Source organism: Lissotriton vulgaris, chromosome 10 (genome assembly GCF_964263255.1).
Source record: "Lissotriton vulgaris chromosome 10, aLisVul1.2, whole genome shotgun sequence".
Classification (NCBI taxonomy): domain Eukaryota; kingdom Metazoa; phylum Chordata; class Amphibia; order Caudata; family Salamandridae; genus Lissotriton; species Lissotriton vulgaris.
In genome coordinates, this window is record NC_141698.1 from 753,190,824 (window position 1) to 753,209,872 (window position 19,049).

Genomic DNA, 19,049 nt, shown 5'->3' on the forward strand with positions numbered 1-19,049 from the left:
AGTTCTGTCCATTATATTAATATACATTAAACTTTACTTTATTCTAGGACACTGCTCCTTTCTAAAAAGATTCTCTACCTACCTATGTTCAGTATATGAGGAAGTGCATTAAATAAGATTCAAAGTAAGTAACTCTCAACCTAGATGTACAGGTTTATACACCATCACTAAAGTCCTAACTCAAATTAATATGCTGCATATATACTTTTCCAACATCTTACAGATGTACTTGTTGCGAACATATCAAAGAATACCAAGTTGAATACTCTATATTGACTTTACGAGGTATGTGTCTCACTTGATTGGTTTGATGGACTTGCCATTTTGTAAATAGATGAATTTGTTCTTCCCCCCTTATTTCTCCCTTTTCTTCTTTGTCCTCTTTTTGAATATTTGCGTTTGGTATGGGTCCCACCCATAGATAATAATAAATGTAAATGAAATAGGATGTGACTGTAAAAAGCCTGTCCCTGAAGAAACAAGTTTTGTAATATCGGAATTCAAATTGATATCTCTGTAAAAGTCGATGTGCATGTTGTTGCTTCAATACTGTTATGGATGAATTGTAAATAGTGTTTTTTATATGTACTTTTGTAGCCCGGAAGAAGTCCCTGGATGGGACGAAACGCGTTGGCGGTTTTAAAAGTGCTCTCAAAAGTTTTTAAAGAATGAAAAATAAAGAATAAGTTGAATTTGAACATCGACTCGTCTATGGAACAAAATGCTTTGAATTGTTTTTGACTCTACTACAAGTTTTGTATAAAGTGTGCCGGGCTATCATGTTTTCATTTTGTTGAATGCTAGGTTCTATGAATCAGCTTCTAAATTGAGGAAGTATAGGGAATTGTGCTTCCAGCCCGTAGTCTGCACCTTTTCTTGCAACTAACACTAATAGGGATTACAATACTAGTGCGGGCGATTTATGCTTTGATTCCCATTTCTTGGTCCTTCTAGACCCTGTAGGAGCCACCGACATTTCCCCTTTCCTGTTCTGCAGCTGGAGGTCACAGGCTCTCACGACTGGGACAGACGAGCTGTCCAATGCACAGCTTTTCCCTAGAGCCCCCCCGGCCTAGAAGCTCAACCTGGTAAGGTCCAAGTTCCATGGGCTCAGTTCCCTCTTGGGCTGACACGTGCTCTCCCTGAGGAGAGGGGTCCTGAGCTTGTTGCTGTCTAGACACTGGTCCCCCAGTCATCTTACCATTCCTCTTGGGAGGTTGGAACATCCTTTGAGGCTCCAACAATCCTTTTTCACCATTTGCTCGAGTTTGTGCTCATCTTCACACACACACTACATCAGGGATTTGCAGCATAGCTGCATTTGTCTTTCTCTCTACCTCAGCCCATGCTGAGGTTTCCAGGTCATTTCCAAGAAGACAGGCAGCTGAGAGTTTTGCAGGGACCACTACCTGTTTCAGGCCGGTAACCCCCTCCCCCAGTCTAATGTCACCATAGCCATGGCATGGTTAGTAAACAGAGGTGAGGCACACTAGTTGCTGTATACATTGCACTGAGCAGTAAGCACAAAGTGCCCGCGTGCCAACGTACTCCAACCAAGTCGGAGCCAACCCAGAGCCAACCCGGAGCTCGAGTTGGGGCTTGAGGCTTAAGGACTGAATTTGAGCACAGGCCGGGGGCAAGCAGATTGGTGGGCAAACAACCAGCAGTGGGTGGAATTAAGCATCGCAAGCATCACAGGCAACACACAGGCAATACCAGATCTTACGAAGAAGCAGGGAAGGAGGAGTGGCCACAGCTCCCTCCTTCCAGTAACACCTGGCACCACCAAAGATAGTATGAATTAAAAGTTGCCGCACACAGGATTAAGCGGACAGGTCCCAAAGGACGATAAGAAGTCTGGACATTAGGCCAGTGTAAGCGATGCGGTCTGGGAGAACTCGAAGAAATCCCCCCAAATCACGAAAAAAAAATCCAAGACCAAAATTCCTACCCACTCCGAGGACAGTACAGCTAATCCTCCAACGACCACTCTAATACCTCTGATGTACTCCATCTTTGGCTCAATGAACCCTACCGGCAAATTTTCATTTTTAAAAGACCCTGTATCTGCAATTTATACAATGCCAGTAACACCAAATGGTCTTCAAAAACCTATGTCTCCGAGTAAAGTATGCACACAGTCCACACTCACACAGGCCCCCCCGCCCAGTTTCAACATCAACTTAGGAAAGAGCACCGAGACAGAAGAAACAAGCAAGTGCATGCAATCAATTCAGTGGAACAATAAATGTACGATACAAACGCAAGCTCAAGTACATACGGAATTTGGAAGTCATGTCTCAGTGCAAGAACAAATAAAATCATCAACACCATCCAGTGACACTAACAGAATTACGGGGAGACCTAGGGAAGAATCATTAAAAAAAAGTACATCACACAAAATCCCCCCAAAAATCTCAAAGAAATCTATATCGCCAGTTTCATCACTAAGCAATAATAATTTACATCACTCAATGGCTGGAAGCCCACAGGTTACCGGCAATAATGATGGATGACACAACATCAGCAGTCAAGACGCACCTTACAAGGATCATCCAAACAGCCATTCAACTCCAAGGCTGGAGTCCCGTTTAAATCAAGTAGCGACAAAAACCAATAAAAAGAGAAACGTGTGTAGTTACTGGTTGGAGCCTCAAACCTTCCAAGATAACAAAGGAATCGCAACAATACATAAAGAGTACCTAGACAGCATTATATGTCTAAGTGACTCAAAGCAAATAAAACCATACAACAATGCATCAACCACTACAACTGAAGTACCACAAATAACACATAACGGACGGCCACCAAACGACTTATCAATCGTGGAGCTATTAAATAAAAACCCAATTGAAATATCAAGTGGGTTGAATCAGGATGCAGAAGCCCATGCGCACACAGATCCATTCAATGGTCTGGATGTTGATTGCTGTAAAGCTCCATCAGTTATAGAAATCTCAAGTGCATCTGCCATGTTGAATTCAGCAACTGCAAAAAGTTCCGTAAACTCAAATAAGAAAAGTGTGGACCAGCAAACAGCCATTACACCTAAATAACACCCACACCGGAAATTAACCGTAAACAATAGCCAATCAAATCAGTGCCAGCAAGCAGGAAAGCAAGTTCTCAACGAAAACCTGGAATCTATAATCACTCTACATAGTGCGCTGGGCAGTATACTTGAAACTTCAATCAAAACTCTAAACATGCAGTCTGATAAACTTGACACTCAAATACACCTCATGAGTACAATAGCCGAACATATATCCAGTATAAACAATAAATTGGATTCAATGGTCAGCACATTTGACATTTTTCGGGACCAGATTTGCTCTAGGGTACCGCCCCTGACATGCAGCTGTAGCCCCATACTGGAAAAACTGAAGGACTTGCCATTAATACTCAAGGACATCCTACAGGAATGCAAATACGCCAATCAGGGCACCAGCAGTATACTAAATGGAAGTGACCTCATTTCCTTGGCACAGTGCAAAAAAATCCCCCCAAGAAAATCAGCTAAACCCGAAAAGATTAAGGAAGAGCACGCTGCAGGAGCAGAACAACAATCAATAGATCAAAAAACAAATCAAAACAAACTAACAAAAATAAGACCAGATGAATTAATTGAAGAACTAAACTTAATTGAGGTCAAATCCTCTGTTAGGCGTAACAACAAGCATGAATCATCAGGAAATGAACAACCTAAACTGGATGGGAAAAGAAATCCAAGCAGCCAGCAACGTTTAACCAAACGGCAGAAAAAACGTGCGAGAGAAAACAGAAATCAAATGTCAAACTGCTTACCAGTAAATAAGCAGGCTCTGACCAATTTCCCAATTTTTAACTATTCAAAAAATCAACCAAAATCCAAAACTGATACCAAAGAGGGGGCCACACTACCCACCCTCAATGACAAAGCTCCAAAGCATAATACAGAAGCCAAGCTACAAAGATGAAGGACAAAAGCTCACTGCCACAATACTAAGCGAGCTAGCTCACATGTCAAGTTCAAAACCAGCTACAGTAACAGAGGGGATTGTCCACTCGACTAATTCAGGAATCGAGGACTCAACAAATGCCGAACACACCACTCAATCTACTATCTCAAGCAGCGCAGACTGGAGTCTGGAAATATCGGATTGTGACTTCGCGCAAATAAACAGGAACTCAGGGAATCCAAAGTGTGAACCACAAAACACGGGGAGCAAGCCTCAACAAAAAGTACGTACTCCCCAGCAAATCATCAAACATGGCACCAAAGAGCAGGAACACAGCAAGCATGAGGCAAAAAAGCAGGGATGCACATGGGAGGTGACCAAAGGTGCAGACCACAAACACAAAATACCCTTTATCCCGCACCCAATCCCAAGCGCGAATTTCACATCAGCGAAAAGGGACAAAAAATTGCCAGACAAGTAGTAGCAAAAGTCGACAAGAACATCTACGACCATTTACAATTAAAGATAGTCACAGACCATAATGCTCAGCAACATACCGCAGGACCTGCAATTACAGCAAGGATAGGAACTCATGGTGCGATCGTCACAAGTGAACATGCGCACAATATGGGATTGTATGGTCAACAAGGAGCATGTCTGGAAGCTAAGGCCAAAGCAAGCCGGCCAATTGAACAACTACAGAAGGATGCCCGTAGCCAAATAACAAAATATTTACGTGACGACAAAAAGGATCCTGAAAGCCTCCAATTGAGGAGAATTTGGACAAATGACCACACACAGCTAACCCATGAGCGATCGTACGATACGCAAACAACAACAGTGGGAAGGTACTCTTCATCCCTAACTATAAAACACAAGGTACACAAGACTATTTAAACCGAGGAAACATCCTCCACTTGACCTCTGCAATTCCAAGCCTCAACCACATAACATCAACCGACCTACTAACAATAGAATTTATTACTCTCGCAAATAACACAGCTAAGGAAGGCACTCTTGCAACTTGGAGGAATGCTGGTATCGTCAAGAATATCCTTACTGAAACGGCCAAATTTGAAGAGTGGGGAATTACTCTCAAAGAAGAGGTAAAGACAGGTTATCCGTCTCCCCTACTAAGAAAGCGTGCCAAGAAAGAAGACTGCACGTGGGCAAGTCGACCCATATATTCGGTATTGCAAGGCGCCAGGGGTGCAGAATCTGTTATCCATGAACAACAGAGAAGGCAACATCTGAGTACAAATGAAGTCTGAACCTACAGCCGGATGGCAAAAACCCAGCGAAAATCAATAAAACTGCTTTCTTGGAACATCGCCGGTGCAAGAGAAATCTTAAACGACAACAGAAAAACTGATACTTGGGCCACCTCTGACATCATAGGCCTGCAGGAAACGTGGTTAATGGAGCCAATTGACGTACCAGGTAGATTGTCCTTTCATGTCAGTGCAACCCGCTCTCAGCGATATGGGCGAGCTAAGGGCGGACTGTCAGTCTACATAACCACTGCATTAAACATCAAAGCCACCCAATTGGCAGCACCCACGGCAGATATGCAAATCATCAAACTTGAAAAGATTCCACAAGCTAAAACTGGAACTGTTATCTTAATCAACATATACGCTCACCCAAAACATACAGTTAAAAAATACCTCTTTGCATGCCTTATCAACGTTGTATCTGCCTTCCGTCTCGAACAACCAGCATGGGAGATAATCCTAACAGGCGATTTTAACGCTAATTTGTTTCACCGCCCGGAAGAAGGGGATAACATCATCACTGCTAATGAATTCTGGGGCGCTGACACACAGGAGATTCCACCAGCAAAGAAGACAGACAAAGTTGGCAGGCAGTTGATGTGGGACCTTGAGCGCCTGGGGCTGCGGTTGTTAAATAGAAGAATAGACCAGGATAAACCGCCTTCTACGACCTATATTGGCCACAGCACAAGTACAATCTTGGATTATACCATAGTTTCGCTATCTCTATTAAGACTAATTAAAAAGTTCAAAATAATATGCACTTTGGATAGCGACAATTCAATGCAGCACATTGAAATAAAATTGGCTTTGTTGGAACATTCACAGGCACCGACGATAGCGGGTGAAACCTCAACAATTAACCTGAAGCGGTTAAGGTGGATGAGTAATTCATTACCACAAATAGCGCTGGCCGCTAAGAAGCTACTCCTAACACTGACTCAAGGAAAAAATCTGTGTGCTGAAACCTGGTCTGCCGTCTTAAATAAACTGCCGAAGACCATTTTGACAAAGTCCACACTTTCCTTGAGAAGAAATCTGCGGAAGTTCACAAGGCAAGCACAAGGACACAATCCAAATTCCAACGTCTGGCAATTAGTCCGATCAACAAGGAAAAAATATAAGAAACTAATCTGGACTGAGAAAAATAACTGAGTCACCGACTTTTGGACTAAAATACTATACAACATAAAAAATCTGATTCAAGAGCTTTCTGGTGGCAAGTCAATTCATTAAAAAGACCAGCACAAACAATAAGTATGACATGCATCAATGAAAATGGATGGGTCCAGCACCTAGTTGACACCTTCTCAATGAAATCAATGATGCCTGTGACAGCAGCTACAGTATATAAATCACCAAACATAGCGGCCCGAAGAGCACTGCCTGCGCTCAGTCAAACAGCCCGGGTAACCAACAGGAAGGCCCAGATCAAAGAACACGGACAGATGATGAAACTCAACTACTGCAAATAATTAAAAGAAGCAGGCAAGACAGTGCCCCAGGACCAAATGGTCTCCCCGAGGCAATTTACAAGGAAGACCCCGACTATTGGGCCAGCAACTTCAACCTCTTGTTCCGGTCAATTAATACCACAAGTCGGCTCCCAGAAAGCTGGAGAGGGGCTATCATTAATCCCATCTACAAAGGCGGAGATCGTAAAAACCCAGCTAACTACCGCCTGATAGCACTCATCGACGCCAAAGCTAAATATTATGCTTCCTTGGTGTTAGCCGACCTTGCCCAATGGTCCGAAGTCAGTAACAAGAACCCGATAAACCAGACAGGGTTCCGCAGCGGCACAGGTACCATGGCAAATGCTATGGCGATAAGTTTAATATCTGAAAAAAGTCTACAAAATCACCAAGCCCTGTACGCCTGTTTTATAGACTTTAAGGCGGCATTCAACCGTGCCAGCAGGCAACTACTCTGGTCTAAATTGAAGCAGGAGGGCCTGCTGGACTCCATTTTAAATCCAATAATGGACCTGTACACCAACACCTGGATGCAGGTAAAGATCGATAATGGTCAGCGGCTAACTCGGAAGATCAGCACCTTTGATGGCCTAAAACAAGGCTGCGTTTTGGCCCCCCATCTATTCAACTTGTTCATGGCCGACCTGACACCAAGGCTAGATAGGATCAATGCCCATCCACCGTGGCTAGGAAACCTTCGCTTAACACATCTTTCCTATGCCGACAACGTGATCCTCCTCAGCCAAACAAAAATAGGCCTGCAGCGTCTCTTGAAAGAACGGGCCGGATACATAAAACAGAACCTTATAGAAATAAACAGCAAGAAATCTAAAATCATGATAATAACTCAATGCCGTAATGTATCACCAACCTTTACAATAGACGACAACAAACTGGAAGTAGTAGAAAATTATAAATATCTGGGGATACAACTGGACAAGCGCCTTAATTTTTCCTCGCACTTCAATACCATCGAAAGGAAGGGAACAGCTTTGTTACATGCATTTATTATTCTATCAAACCAACTTAAAGGCCCTTTGTACAACCCCCTCCTAACCGGCATGAAAACTAAGCTACTACCAACAATAGCTTACAGCAGTGTATTACATCATGGAAGGAGCGCTGAACTTATACACAAGATTCAAACGAGAATCTACAAGCGTGTATTCGGCTTACCACCTAACGCATCATCAGCGCAGGTGCGACTCGAGTTCGGCCTGCAGGCCCAAGTACTACTAAAAAAATCCGAGACAGTTAAGTTCTGGTACGGCGTACAGGATGAGTCAGGAAACTGAGGTCAACCGTGCTATGTGGGAAACAATGCTCAACAGTCCGAACTCCCAGTATGACAAATACTTGCAACTCTCACTTGAAACCCCTGAACTAGTAGCACTGTGAGAAACTAAGCTACCAGTTCCAACGTTTAAACAGGCTGTAAAGAAGGCGGCCAATATGCACTCACTGATTATTGACAAGAAAGCACTGAGCCATTGCTCACACGCCTGGATGACAATAAAATCATACAAAAAGTCTGTGCCGTCTGCTTACTTAGGACTTGCATTTTCATCACATATCAAACTTGGATACCTCGGCCTACGGATGGGCAACCTGCCAACAAACGCCGATCAACCTAAATGGAGGTCTCAAGACTCCAAGGAGTGTGACTTATGTGGTGCGGGATAGAAGACTTCATTCATCTGATTTGCATCTGTCCCGCACTGGCCCAGGAACGCCAGAACAGGTTAAAAGTGAAGTTCAAGGAATATGGAATTCTCACTTGTCGTTCCGCGATCATCCAAGTCCTGTGCTCGACCGACCCCCAACTTAAATGTAGGGCAGTCACATTCATCACTAATTTCGAGAAAAAAAAGAGGAACTATTGAAAAGACCTAAACGACAAACACAGAATCTTCTTTTGTGTGACTGTGCCGACTGTATTTGTCCCTGCTTTTTTAGGCTCTAAGGACATTTCTACCCTAGGTTTTTTTTTACGTACATAATCCTTGACCAGTTTTCTAAATATTATTGTATTTTAACTTTTGTAATGGTTTTTATTAACTATACAGTAAAAGAATTTAACTAACTGGTTAGTTGTGACACTGTCAGCGTTGGTAACTAGACAGGTTTTTCCAGTCAAGTATTGTTCTGGGGAAACTAGTGTATCTCTCACCATATTGACACTGGCACCTGTATCTCTACAGATCTTCTACCTACTATTGTAAGTACTTTTTTAACCTTTGATGATGCCCTCTTTGGTTGTCTTTATAACCAAGATGCTTCTCTGTGGATTATTCTGTGCTTTGTGCTCTAAAGAATACATTACAATGTTAATTATTTACTTTGATACCTTATTACTTTGGACATAAAATCCATATAACATAAAATTTACCTTTTCCTTTTGAAACTCCTCCTTTGCTTAAAACCCCTGTAATGAGACTGAATTGTTGTTGCAGCTTCATTTTTCTTATTTATTAAGTCCATGATTGTCTTTCTGATTAAGTATCCTCTCGCAACTGTAAACAAAGAAAGAGTTTTTTTAAATGAATGGATACATTGATAAATATAGGTCCATCTTGCAAAAGGGGAAACATGCTGCAGTATAAACACATGACAAAATCGCAGAGACGGGCTCCCTAAATTCCAACGTATGGCAAAAGCTACATCGGCAACGCAAATTCTCCCCCAGAGACTACCTATTTGAATCTATCCAAGTCCTTGCCTGACCGACATCTGGGAAACATCAATAGACCTTTTGTTCCTAAAAACAAATCGCCAAAAAATCGGCCCGCATTATCTCACTGATCGAAGACAACCAGGATCTAGCAAACAGGGCCCACCCTGTTTGCTAGATCCTGGTTAACATTGGGTGACTATGGAAAAATTAAACCGCAAGCATACCTCAACATCGGTATGAAAAGGGAACTCAAAGAAAAGCTGCTTAAACTACGCCTAGGCGTGATCCCCATACTCCCTCACCTCCCACAGTGGGAAAGAAACAACTCTTTGCAGCAGAGTCGCCTGTGTAAAACCGCCAAGGAGGACATTGTCCATATGATTTGCATCTGTCCTAGACTAAAAGACCTGAGGCATAACTTTTTACTACCATTCTTTAAACTATATGCCCTTCGGTCCTGCAGGCAGGCAATCAAATTGTGCTTTAACACCTATAACACTAAATTGAACTGTCAGGTCCTGAGGTTCTTTGATTCGGCAAAGAAAAGACTAAACAATGCTTGACGAACATTACACGGCCACGAGGACTAGCACCAACTGATCTCAATTAATTCTTCACTATTAATTTAATTTAATCTGATATGCCTAAGTACACACGTCTTTTAAAATGTATATATTGGTGTTTTTACAATTTTCTAAAGGTTTTTATTAACCATGTACAAACAATAAACGTATTATCATTGTTATCACATGAAAAAATCGTTACCTGCTTGAAATTTAATAATTAATTCTTCCATCTTATTTTTTGAAATCTTGTGCTCTTTGCGCACTGCATAGCCTCTGTAAGCTTTAAAATGAGTTAAATGTTAGATAAAATTGTAATGCAACGCACAAATCAAAACAAAAATAAGGAAATTATAATGCACAGTTTTGGTAAAAGTTTAACAAAATATATACATTTTAACTGTACACTGAATGAGATCTGCATGGAGCAATTCATATATTATGGCTGTTCAAGTACCTGAAAAAGTTATAAATCAATCAGTTCCTTTCCTGTTTTTGTTGAAAAAAGGCACGAGTGGGTCAAAGATTAAGAGTTACTATCTGGTTCAAGATGCTTAATATGTTCAGAGCAACCATGCACATACCTCATAGTTAGTCCATATGGAAAAACATGGATTGCTTCCTGCTGGATTTGAGGGATTCTCAGATCATCCCTCATAACTCCTCTCAAATCAGTATGCCACCTTTCAGGGCTGGCTTTAGCACTGGTCGTGCCTGGTGAGACAATCTTTTTTGCCCCCTCCTTCCCCTTATGACCTCCTCCTTAGATTCCCTCACTACCACCTGGCAAAAGAGCTCCTCATCCCACCATAGCACCTCTCTCAAATACATTTTATTTGATTTAAAGCGCTGGCAAAGGCTCGCTTTACTAATCCACACAAATATCCACTTAAATACAGATCTGTTCCTTGCAGCAGGCATATTAACTCTCTGCGCTGAGTCAAACCCTCCATTAGACAAAACTCTAATCTCTCTCTCTAGCAGGAACATTAGTCACAAAAGTTATCATGAACTTTTTATTGCTGTATGAAAGCTGGACACACAGAGAATTCTGCAGTAGGTGCTTTTAAATCGTACCCGATTGCTAAACACAGCGCCATCCTGAGGTCAGTTCCCTCTCCAAGTCAATACCCAGTGAAGCCGCACCGGTTGCACTGCCCTGAAGCTGGCACTGTCACCTTTTAAAAGATGTGGCTTCTTTGAAAGATGTGCAAAAACAATAATGGCCACATAACAAGTCAGCTGTTAATTGGAGGTAAGTGTGCTGATGATACCAGTTCTGGCTGGTATCGCCACCCAAGTTACTTCCCATTTTGATTGCTTAGCCCAGAATTGGATATATATTATTTGGGATCTGGTTTATCTGGGTTAAATTCTGCACGTTTTCCCTCTTCTGGACCAACTTCTGTGCATATTGTCCAGCTGATTTCAGAAGCAAGAAAATGTGCGTATAAACTCAGTAGGTTTTGCTCCTGTGAAAACCAGTAATCACTGGGGCTTTATTTACCCTTCCAATGGACACAGTTCTGTCCAACTTGTAATGGAAACCCCAACAATACATTCCACATCCAGTGCATCCCTATTGCAGGGGCTATCTAAGGTCAAGCTGAGGCAACACATCTTGGTTTGTCCTTTGATGCCAGTATTGATATTTTTCCAGAGGTCAATTTAGCATCATTGATTAAAGTTATGGCACATTCCCAATCGTGTGCTGAATGTGCCTTAGCTCATGTCTGCATGATAGCTCATGGAGCTCCAAGGAGGGTGAGATGGAGTGGGATTGGAGAGTGATCTCATTAAATTAAATGAGATGGAAATATATGGGCGAATGAAGAATGTTTTCAAGATTTAATATTGTAAAGTTTTAGATCTACAAGGAGATCAACAGTAAAACACCAACAAAATAAAACTCAATACAATAAAATTGCTTTCACACATAATAACATACATATTAGACTACACAAGACAAAAAAAACATGCTCGAAAAACTTTTAACAAATGTAAAAATTCTTTAACACATCAGTTAATTGACCAGATTTTGCTTGTTTGAAGATAAAGGATCAGCCCAAAGCAGGTGATACTCTCTAAATGAGGGTGAGTGGAGCTGGTTTATGTAACTGTAACTGACACCCTTCAATCTGCATTTAAAAGTACATCTAGTTTCACATTTATCTCAACTAGGTTACACTCGTAGTTACACTCGTAGCACTATGGAGTGGCCTAGGTCACTTGTAACAACCTTTTTCTCATTCTCTTTCCATTGCTCGCTATCATAATGGCAGTCGAAACAACCGTGAACAGATTTACCATCATCCATTATTTAGTAAACATTCTATTCATTAAAAACAGCTTCAACAGTTAATCCCTTGGGCACCAGAGAGCTGGCGCCCAAGTTGGTCACACTCCAGTGATGCTCCTCCAGCCGGGGTAAATATCCTTATATTATCCTTTAATTGAGCCCCTATCCACTAATAAAACCTTTTGCTGAGGAGTGAGACTGACTTGCAGCAGCAGAAAGCAGAAAGCCCTGCTCCCCATCCTGACACTTGGCTCAGGATGGGGTTTTGAAAAATAAAATGGAAATGTATTACCATTTTAATTTTTTCTATGCCTGGGGACATTTTTTCAGCGGGGCAACGCTCCTCCGCCTTAACGGAGGAGCCGCCTCTGACTGGATCTAATTTTATTTTCCTATTGCTTTCATCCTATTTCCCTCCCTCCCGTACTACTCTGCCTACCCCCACACCCGATTGTTGGAAATACCAATTGATTTAGGAATGTATCAACTAAATATCTGTAGTAGACAGATTTTTATTACTACGTTTCAGATCAATCAGTAAAAAAAAAACTGTAAAAATAAAAATGTTACGTCATAATAGAAATACAAATGTTTAGGTGTATCAGAACAATAATTTTCTACCTTTTATAGGTTTTACAATAATTTCTCAATTGAAAGAAAAATAAATGTGTGTAGCTTTTCCTCTAATTTCAGACACACCCTAATAAAATGTCTATGATGTTAACGTTTTCAAAATAAAACTATCCTAATTGGCTAGAAATGTATTAACATTTTACATGTTCCGATTACTGAGTGACATCTGCTTGCCTCACTGAAATTTAAAGAGTTTACTTGACATTTAGACCTCCAAAGCCAGTAAGTAAATGGTAGAGACATTAGGGGTCATGCCTCGTTTAAATCTAAGTGTTTTGAACCCTTTTCACTCAGAGTAATCATGGTGCTTGTATGATGTATTCTAACTGAAATTACATTAAATTAAGTTTTTACTCAATCGTAGTTTGCCTGGGGGACTTCCATAATCAAAAATTGTGCTATAGCAGACAAATCAAATTATAAAGAACAACAAGGGCACCCATTCGAGTCAGCATAGGACCTCTGGTCCTGATGATGATCCCTCTGACTCTTTAATGGGATCGAAACGCCGTCGACTTCTTAAACACCATATACTGTGAATGTGTAACTTCTATGTTAGGTTAGTAATGGTGTTCAATTGAATTTCTGTTATTGTGTAACCTACAGAAATCTACAGCTTCTGCCTAAAAACTCTGTTCTATCTCTTGACTACTTTCTTCACCATGCCAATCTGTATACGTTTGGGTACAGGCTTGTGCCCTACTTCGTAGAACTGTTGAAGGTATCTTTGTGTGAACCCCTTTCTAAGTAAAAATTGGACCTCTGTCCGGCTGGACAAGTCATTACTGAATATAGCTTCCATTGTGTCTATATTTATTTGTGCTCGTATATCCCTTTTGCATGGGACCACTGTTGCTCTAGAAATAGCAGACAAATCAGACATGCTTCTCCAGGCCCTTTTGTTGATCACAGGCATGAAAACCACACTGTGTAATTGAAGCACATCAAATAGGAATTCTGTTCACAAGTGTTGGGATTTAATGCGCTACCTTTGTTGCATTGGTAACGAGTGCATCTTTGGGCAACTCAGGAATAAAAAACTAAGGAATACCCCAATGGGCGATATTGGGTGCTTATTTTCAAAAATTCTTAAAACTGTAAAGTCGGAGCCGTCTTTATTTACATAAACGTCTCAGACCGATGATTGTCCCATTTAGTGTTTTTCTTACATGCCCTTTATGTTGATTAGAGATTGCCTTGCTTGTTGTGTATTCATTCTTAGTTGTAGTTCTTTGCCAGGACTTGTTGCACTCAATATCAACAGTCTGCTATGTGGATACGCCCAACGCTCTTTTAGGTCACAGCAGACCAGTCTAGCAGTTTTGGTACTTTTTTCATTAAGATGCCATTACCTAGGTCTTAGCTCTATAATAGGTAATTCATTCATGTTTGCTGATCATAGATCAATTACAGATGTGTGCTGTTTTATTTGTCACTCAACTCTTGTTATTCAAGTAGCCATTGGCATTGATTGAAAGAACTTTATTTCGTAAAGTGCTGAAACACGTTGGCCCTTACGTTTGAAAGAGTTCTTTATAAGTGTTTGATATTTAATTTGAGAAGGAACTGATTGCTGTGAATGCATGTGTGGATATAGGCTCCAGATGAAATATAATATAAAAAGTATTTTGAGACATCAGTCCAGACAAAAATATTCAACCCACATACACATCTTGAGAGTTAAAGTGTAGGACAGGACTCCCAGTATGATGCGGCAACACCACAGGTATTATGACATGAGGAAAAGTGGTGCAAGAACAAGCGTGAGGAAGAGCTAGTTGTGGATCTCCAAATGGTGTTACATGTCTCTTTATTGTCAAAGGAAAGGGAACTTGTGATGATACTGATTGGGAACAGATCAGGATCACATATAGTTTTTCTCACAGGGGCTCACGAGATACATTCCCTCAGGTTTGAGTACTCAATGTTTGCCTGTCTTAGAGAAGAGATTTAGGTGGGTGGTTGATACCTGCAGCAGTCACTTGGGGTGAAAATTCCCCACCTCGGATGAGGCATACAAAGTATGATACGCAAATATGTATGTCACCCATGTGTTTTGAGGATTATGTCAGGTTGTGAGGGACAGGAAATTGATCAAAAGCAATACATATCATGGCTGGAAAATACTGAGCTCCAAAAACCATCCAATTTTATGAGACTTACTTGAAAAATCCTGAAATGAGTGAGCTTCCGACCTAGCTAGGAAAAACAATCTTGAAATGAGGCACTAAGTCAGAAATGGGGGTGGGAGGTGATGAGTAGATCTACAACATATCCCCCGTTACGGTGAGTGATATTCTGAAGGACAGAGTTTCTAAATCGAATAAGGAGAACTTGGGAAATATACACAGTTGGCCAGGGCCTACGAGATTGTTTTTCAAAGCTTTTCTTGGAAAATAGCACTCTTTCAATTAAAAAAAAACGCAAAGCCATGAAGAAAAGACTTCTGACATCTACTACGAAATAAAAAAAATGTGTTATCTAGCAATAATTAGACATGTAAAGATAAAGGACCAAGTCAAGGGGAAAGACACCAAACAAACAGAATATCAGTGGATGTCAAGAACAGCAGCCTGACTGAAGGTATGTGATGTGATGGAGAAGGCATCCTCAACTTAATACAGGATTTCTCAAGTGAAACCTGATAAGAGCAGAGAGGGCTGATAGATGAAGGACTTTGACTATTTACCCTGTAATCCATCACTTCGTTTAAAAGTTGACAAGTAAATTTGACAGTACAATGATGAGACTTATCCTCAAATTCAGATGATTTTTAAAGACACTTCCTTGACTATCCAACTTTTCCCCATTTCTATTTTTTGTTGGTGCTTTCTCCCACTTTATCTACCCCACTTTCATTAGATTTAACATCCCTGTGAACATAAACAATTTTCTATGAACAATTATTTACTTCCCTTTTCTTTCATAATGTCAAGCCAATTGAATGTTTGATAAAAAGTCGGCATTGTATATCATGTTACATCTTTTTGACCTCACATGCTCTATTGTAGGTTCACTTGTAAGAAATTAAATTAATGTATTTCTCAAAGCAAATAAAGGTGCATCTCTGGAACAGAATGGCCCATTTCTAAAGAAAAATTCAGTGATTAGAAGCAGCTAACTTGAGTGTGATATGAATGTGTATGTGAAAATTCACAGCTGTGATTTACTTTAAGAAAACAAAATTGGCCTATTACTATATAAGTAGCCAGTGATAACATTAGATACCTTGAATTTTTAAATGATTATGGGTAAAAGCTACACTTCATAGGATTTGAAAAACAATACATTTCTACTACATTTCTTTATAAAAGTAAAGAAGTGAAGTAACTTAAATATTGGATGCAGAAAGATGAAATGTTGACTATCATTCTATTTGTTCCAACCAGGTGAAATTTCTAGAATAAAACAACCTGGGAAATGAGTAATTAGTGCAAGAATCAGATGCAGAATTACGGATTCGTTTGGTAACTGCTCATTTTCAGGAGACCCTCAGGGGTGGCACTTGCAATGGCTAGTTATGCCATCTCAGTTATTGGTACACTTGGTATCAGCAATTCTGTAGAGGGGACAGAACGCTTTACAGGGGCATTCAAAATGAGACTGATAGTAATAAGTACCTCAGCAGTGCAGAATTTAACATATCGAAAATGGCACTAAGCAACCACAAAAACATACCTTAATAATTTTTTGTGATAGATTTATTTTAATGGCAATGGATTTCATATATTTTCAAACATGAATCCAAGCAAGCAACGTAAGGGTGTTATAGTTAGAGCTCTAGCCATAAATAAGCCAAAAGAGAAGGCCCCAAGCTTCTACTTCTTTTATTGTGCTATCGCCACTGAACACTGTCTTAACAATTTGTTAGAATTTCATCTCTTACTCTTTCACTAACATCTCTATATATTTTTGCCCAAAATGTAACTTAGACAATAAGCATATGAGAGCACTTACCTTTTTGTTAAATTAGGAAATTAAACTTTCAGCAGCAAACTCATGAAACTCACCCATTATGAAGAAGTACACATGTTCACTTCCTCAATAAACTTTGACTAAGTTAGAATTTAGCTTTAGCCATCCTTGAATCCCAGCAGCCAGATGTCCAACCCACGAAGGATGACGTTTAGGCAACCGGAAGTTGGCTGAAGAGCATGAATTCTACCTATCATGGTCAAGGCTTTCCTTAGATCTCAGTACTAGAGCAGGCTAATAAAACAGCAGCTGCCCAGCAGCCAGGCACATCTCATTTCCTGTCGCTGGAAGTCACACCCTAGGACTCAGAATAGATGGGAATAGACCACAAGTGGCTCAGAGAGCAGACATCAAGTAGCTGCTAAGTTGCAGCAGTATGTTCATGGCCTAGAGGCACTGTAGGAATGCTTCCAGTGGTGATCAGGGACACTCATTGGTTTTTGAAATTTGAATAAGCTAACAATTAAAAATAATAATGCAAAGTTGAAAACCATTTGGCTTTGCAACGTCTTACCCCTCAATTGAAGATAATCACAATAGAGGTATGAATATTATATGTAGCAAACATTTTATACCAGAAAAAACTGAGGTGTGGGCACTAGTATCCCTCTTTGGTAACAATTTCTGTTATAGCCTTTTATAATTTATATAAGGGTAAAGTACCCACTGTCGTACAATATAAGGAAACTACAAGTCCCCGCATGCAGAGGAAGGAGGCGAAAGGTTAAACTACTTTATAAGGTTATGAAACTCGGAGATGACTTGTAATATCCTGATCATGTATGCCAGGTGTACATTATCTCATATAATACATGATCAGAACATCACCTTTCCCACAAAGCTATTTCATATGAAAGAGAGCATGCAGGCTTTTTGATGTCAAAACTCGACTGTAAAAACATATAATAGTCACATTCTGAAGTATTTTCTTCATAATTGGTAACTAGGTGCGTCACAAGTTGCCGAATATAAATAAATGAGAGACTTGCAAATATACAGGATCCCATGTATTATATACTGGTTACAGTGTTTTTCTGGGTGATCCCAACTTTCACCAAGTCAGCCCTAATGATAACATTGAGTTGACTTCAGACGAATCACCTTCTGCAGACACATCTTTTTCAAAGATGTGTCTGCGGTATGTGATTCGTTGTTTTGAATAAGGCTCCTGAAGTAAAACGGCAGTATGAAGTTCCCTATTTTTGAGTAGAAATAGATATATTTTTTTCCTCCTTGCGTAAAATATGGCTTATATGCCCTTTGAAAAAGATGTGTCTGCGGTATGTGATTCGTTGTTTTGAATAAGGCTCATGAAGTAAAACAGCAGGACTATGTACTGTTAATAGGGAAATATGAAGGTCCCTATTTTTGAGTAGAAATAGATATATTTTTTCTTCCTTGCCATTTCTTTTTTCTCTACTTGATATTATCAGAGCAGGTAGGGGACACACTGGAAGTCATTGCTTCCAGCGCTTATGAGGAATTGGTATTTTTTTCCTCGTGGGAAACATTGTGCACAGCAAAAAGGCACAGGCAAGGAAGGAAAAAGCTTTTCCTTTACCCTGGTGTCTCTTTGCTGTGTATTCCTGCTCCGTGGGTGGTGCCACGATCACGCAGCAAGAATGCACCCACTAAGCCGCCAGGGATTTTTTTGGGCACCTTGGGCAAGGGCGTCTCCTTTTTAAAATTTGGCAAACATTGACCGTTTCTGTACTTCTTGGGGGCAGATCAGCCAAATGTTTAGGCCAAGAAACCCACTAGACACCAAGCATGTTATTTGGCATGTGGGAGAGCAGCCCCTTAAGCAAGAGCACTTCTCCTTTCTTGGAGGGCATTATTTTGGCTGTTTCTTCCCCAATTTGAGGGCATACCAGCCATATTTTAAGGCAAGGGCCCTCCCCATCTTTTGGAGCATTATTTTGGCTATTTATGCCCCCCTTGGAGGCAGATCAGCCATATTTTTAGAGCCATCTGACCCCGGTGGGAGGGCAAAACCCACTAGACTCCAGGGATTGAATATATTGCTATGTTTGGGAGCTGCTTCTTGGTCAAGGGTCACTCCCCATTTTGGGGGAAATTTTTTGCCCATTTTCCGCCCTCTCTCGGGGCATATTGGCCTTATTGTTAGGCCCATCTATCCCAAAGGGGGGCATAAACCACTAGACACCAGGGATTTTCTTTATTTATATGTCTGGGAGCTTCCCCTTGGGTCAGGGTC

At 40.7% G+C, this 19,049-nt stretch overlaps 1 protein-coding gene across 1 annotated transcript in view; it reads right to left on the minus strand.

The window, feature by feature from the left end:
- MYO3A (myosin IIIA) overlaps positions 1–19,049 on the minus strand; it is a 1,386,887-nt gene that overhangs the window by 474,262 nt on the left and 893,576 nt on the right. The window contains exons 30-31 of the mRNA XM_086939966.1: positions 10,127–10,207; positions 9,077–9,200 (exon numbers count right to left, since the gene is read on the minus strand). Of these exons, the coding sequence (XP_086796092.1) occupies positions 9,077–9,200; positions 10,127–10,207 (205 nt within the window). The remainder of the gene's footprint in view (positions 1–9,076; positions 9,201–10,126; positions 10,208–19,049) is intronic.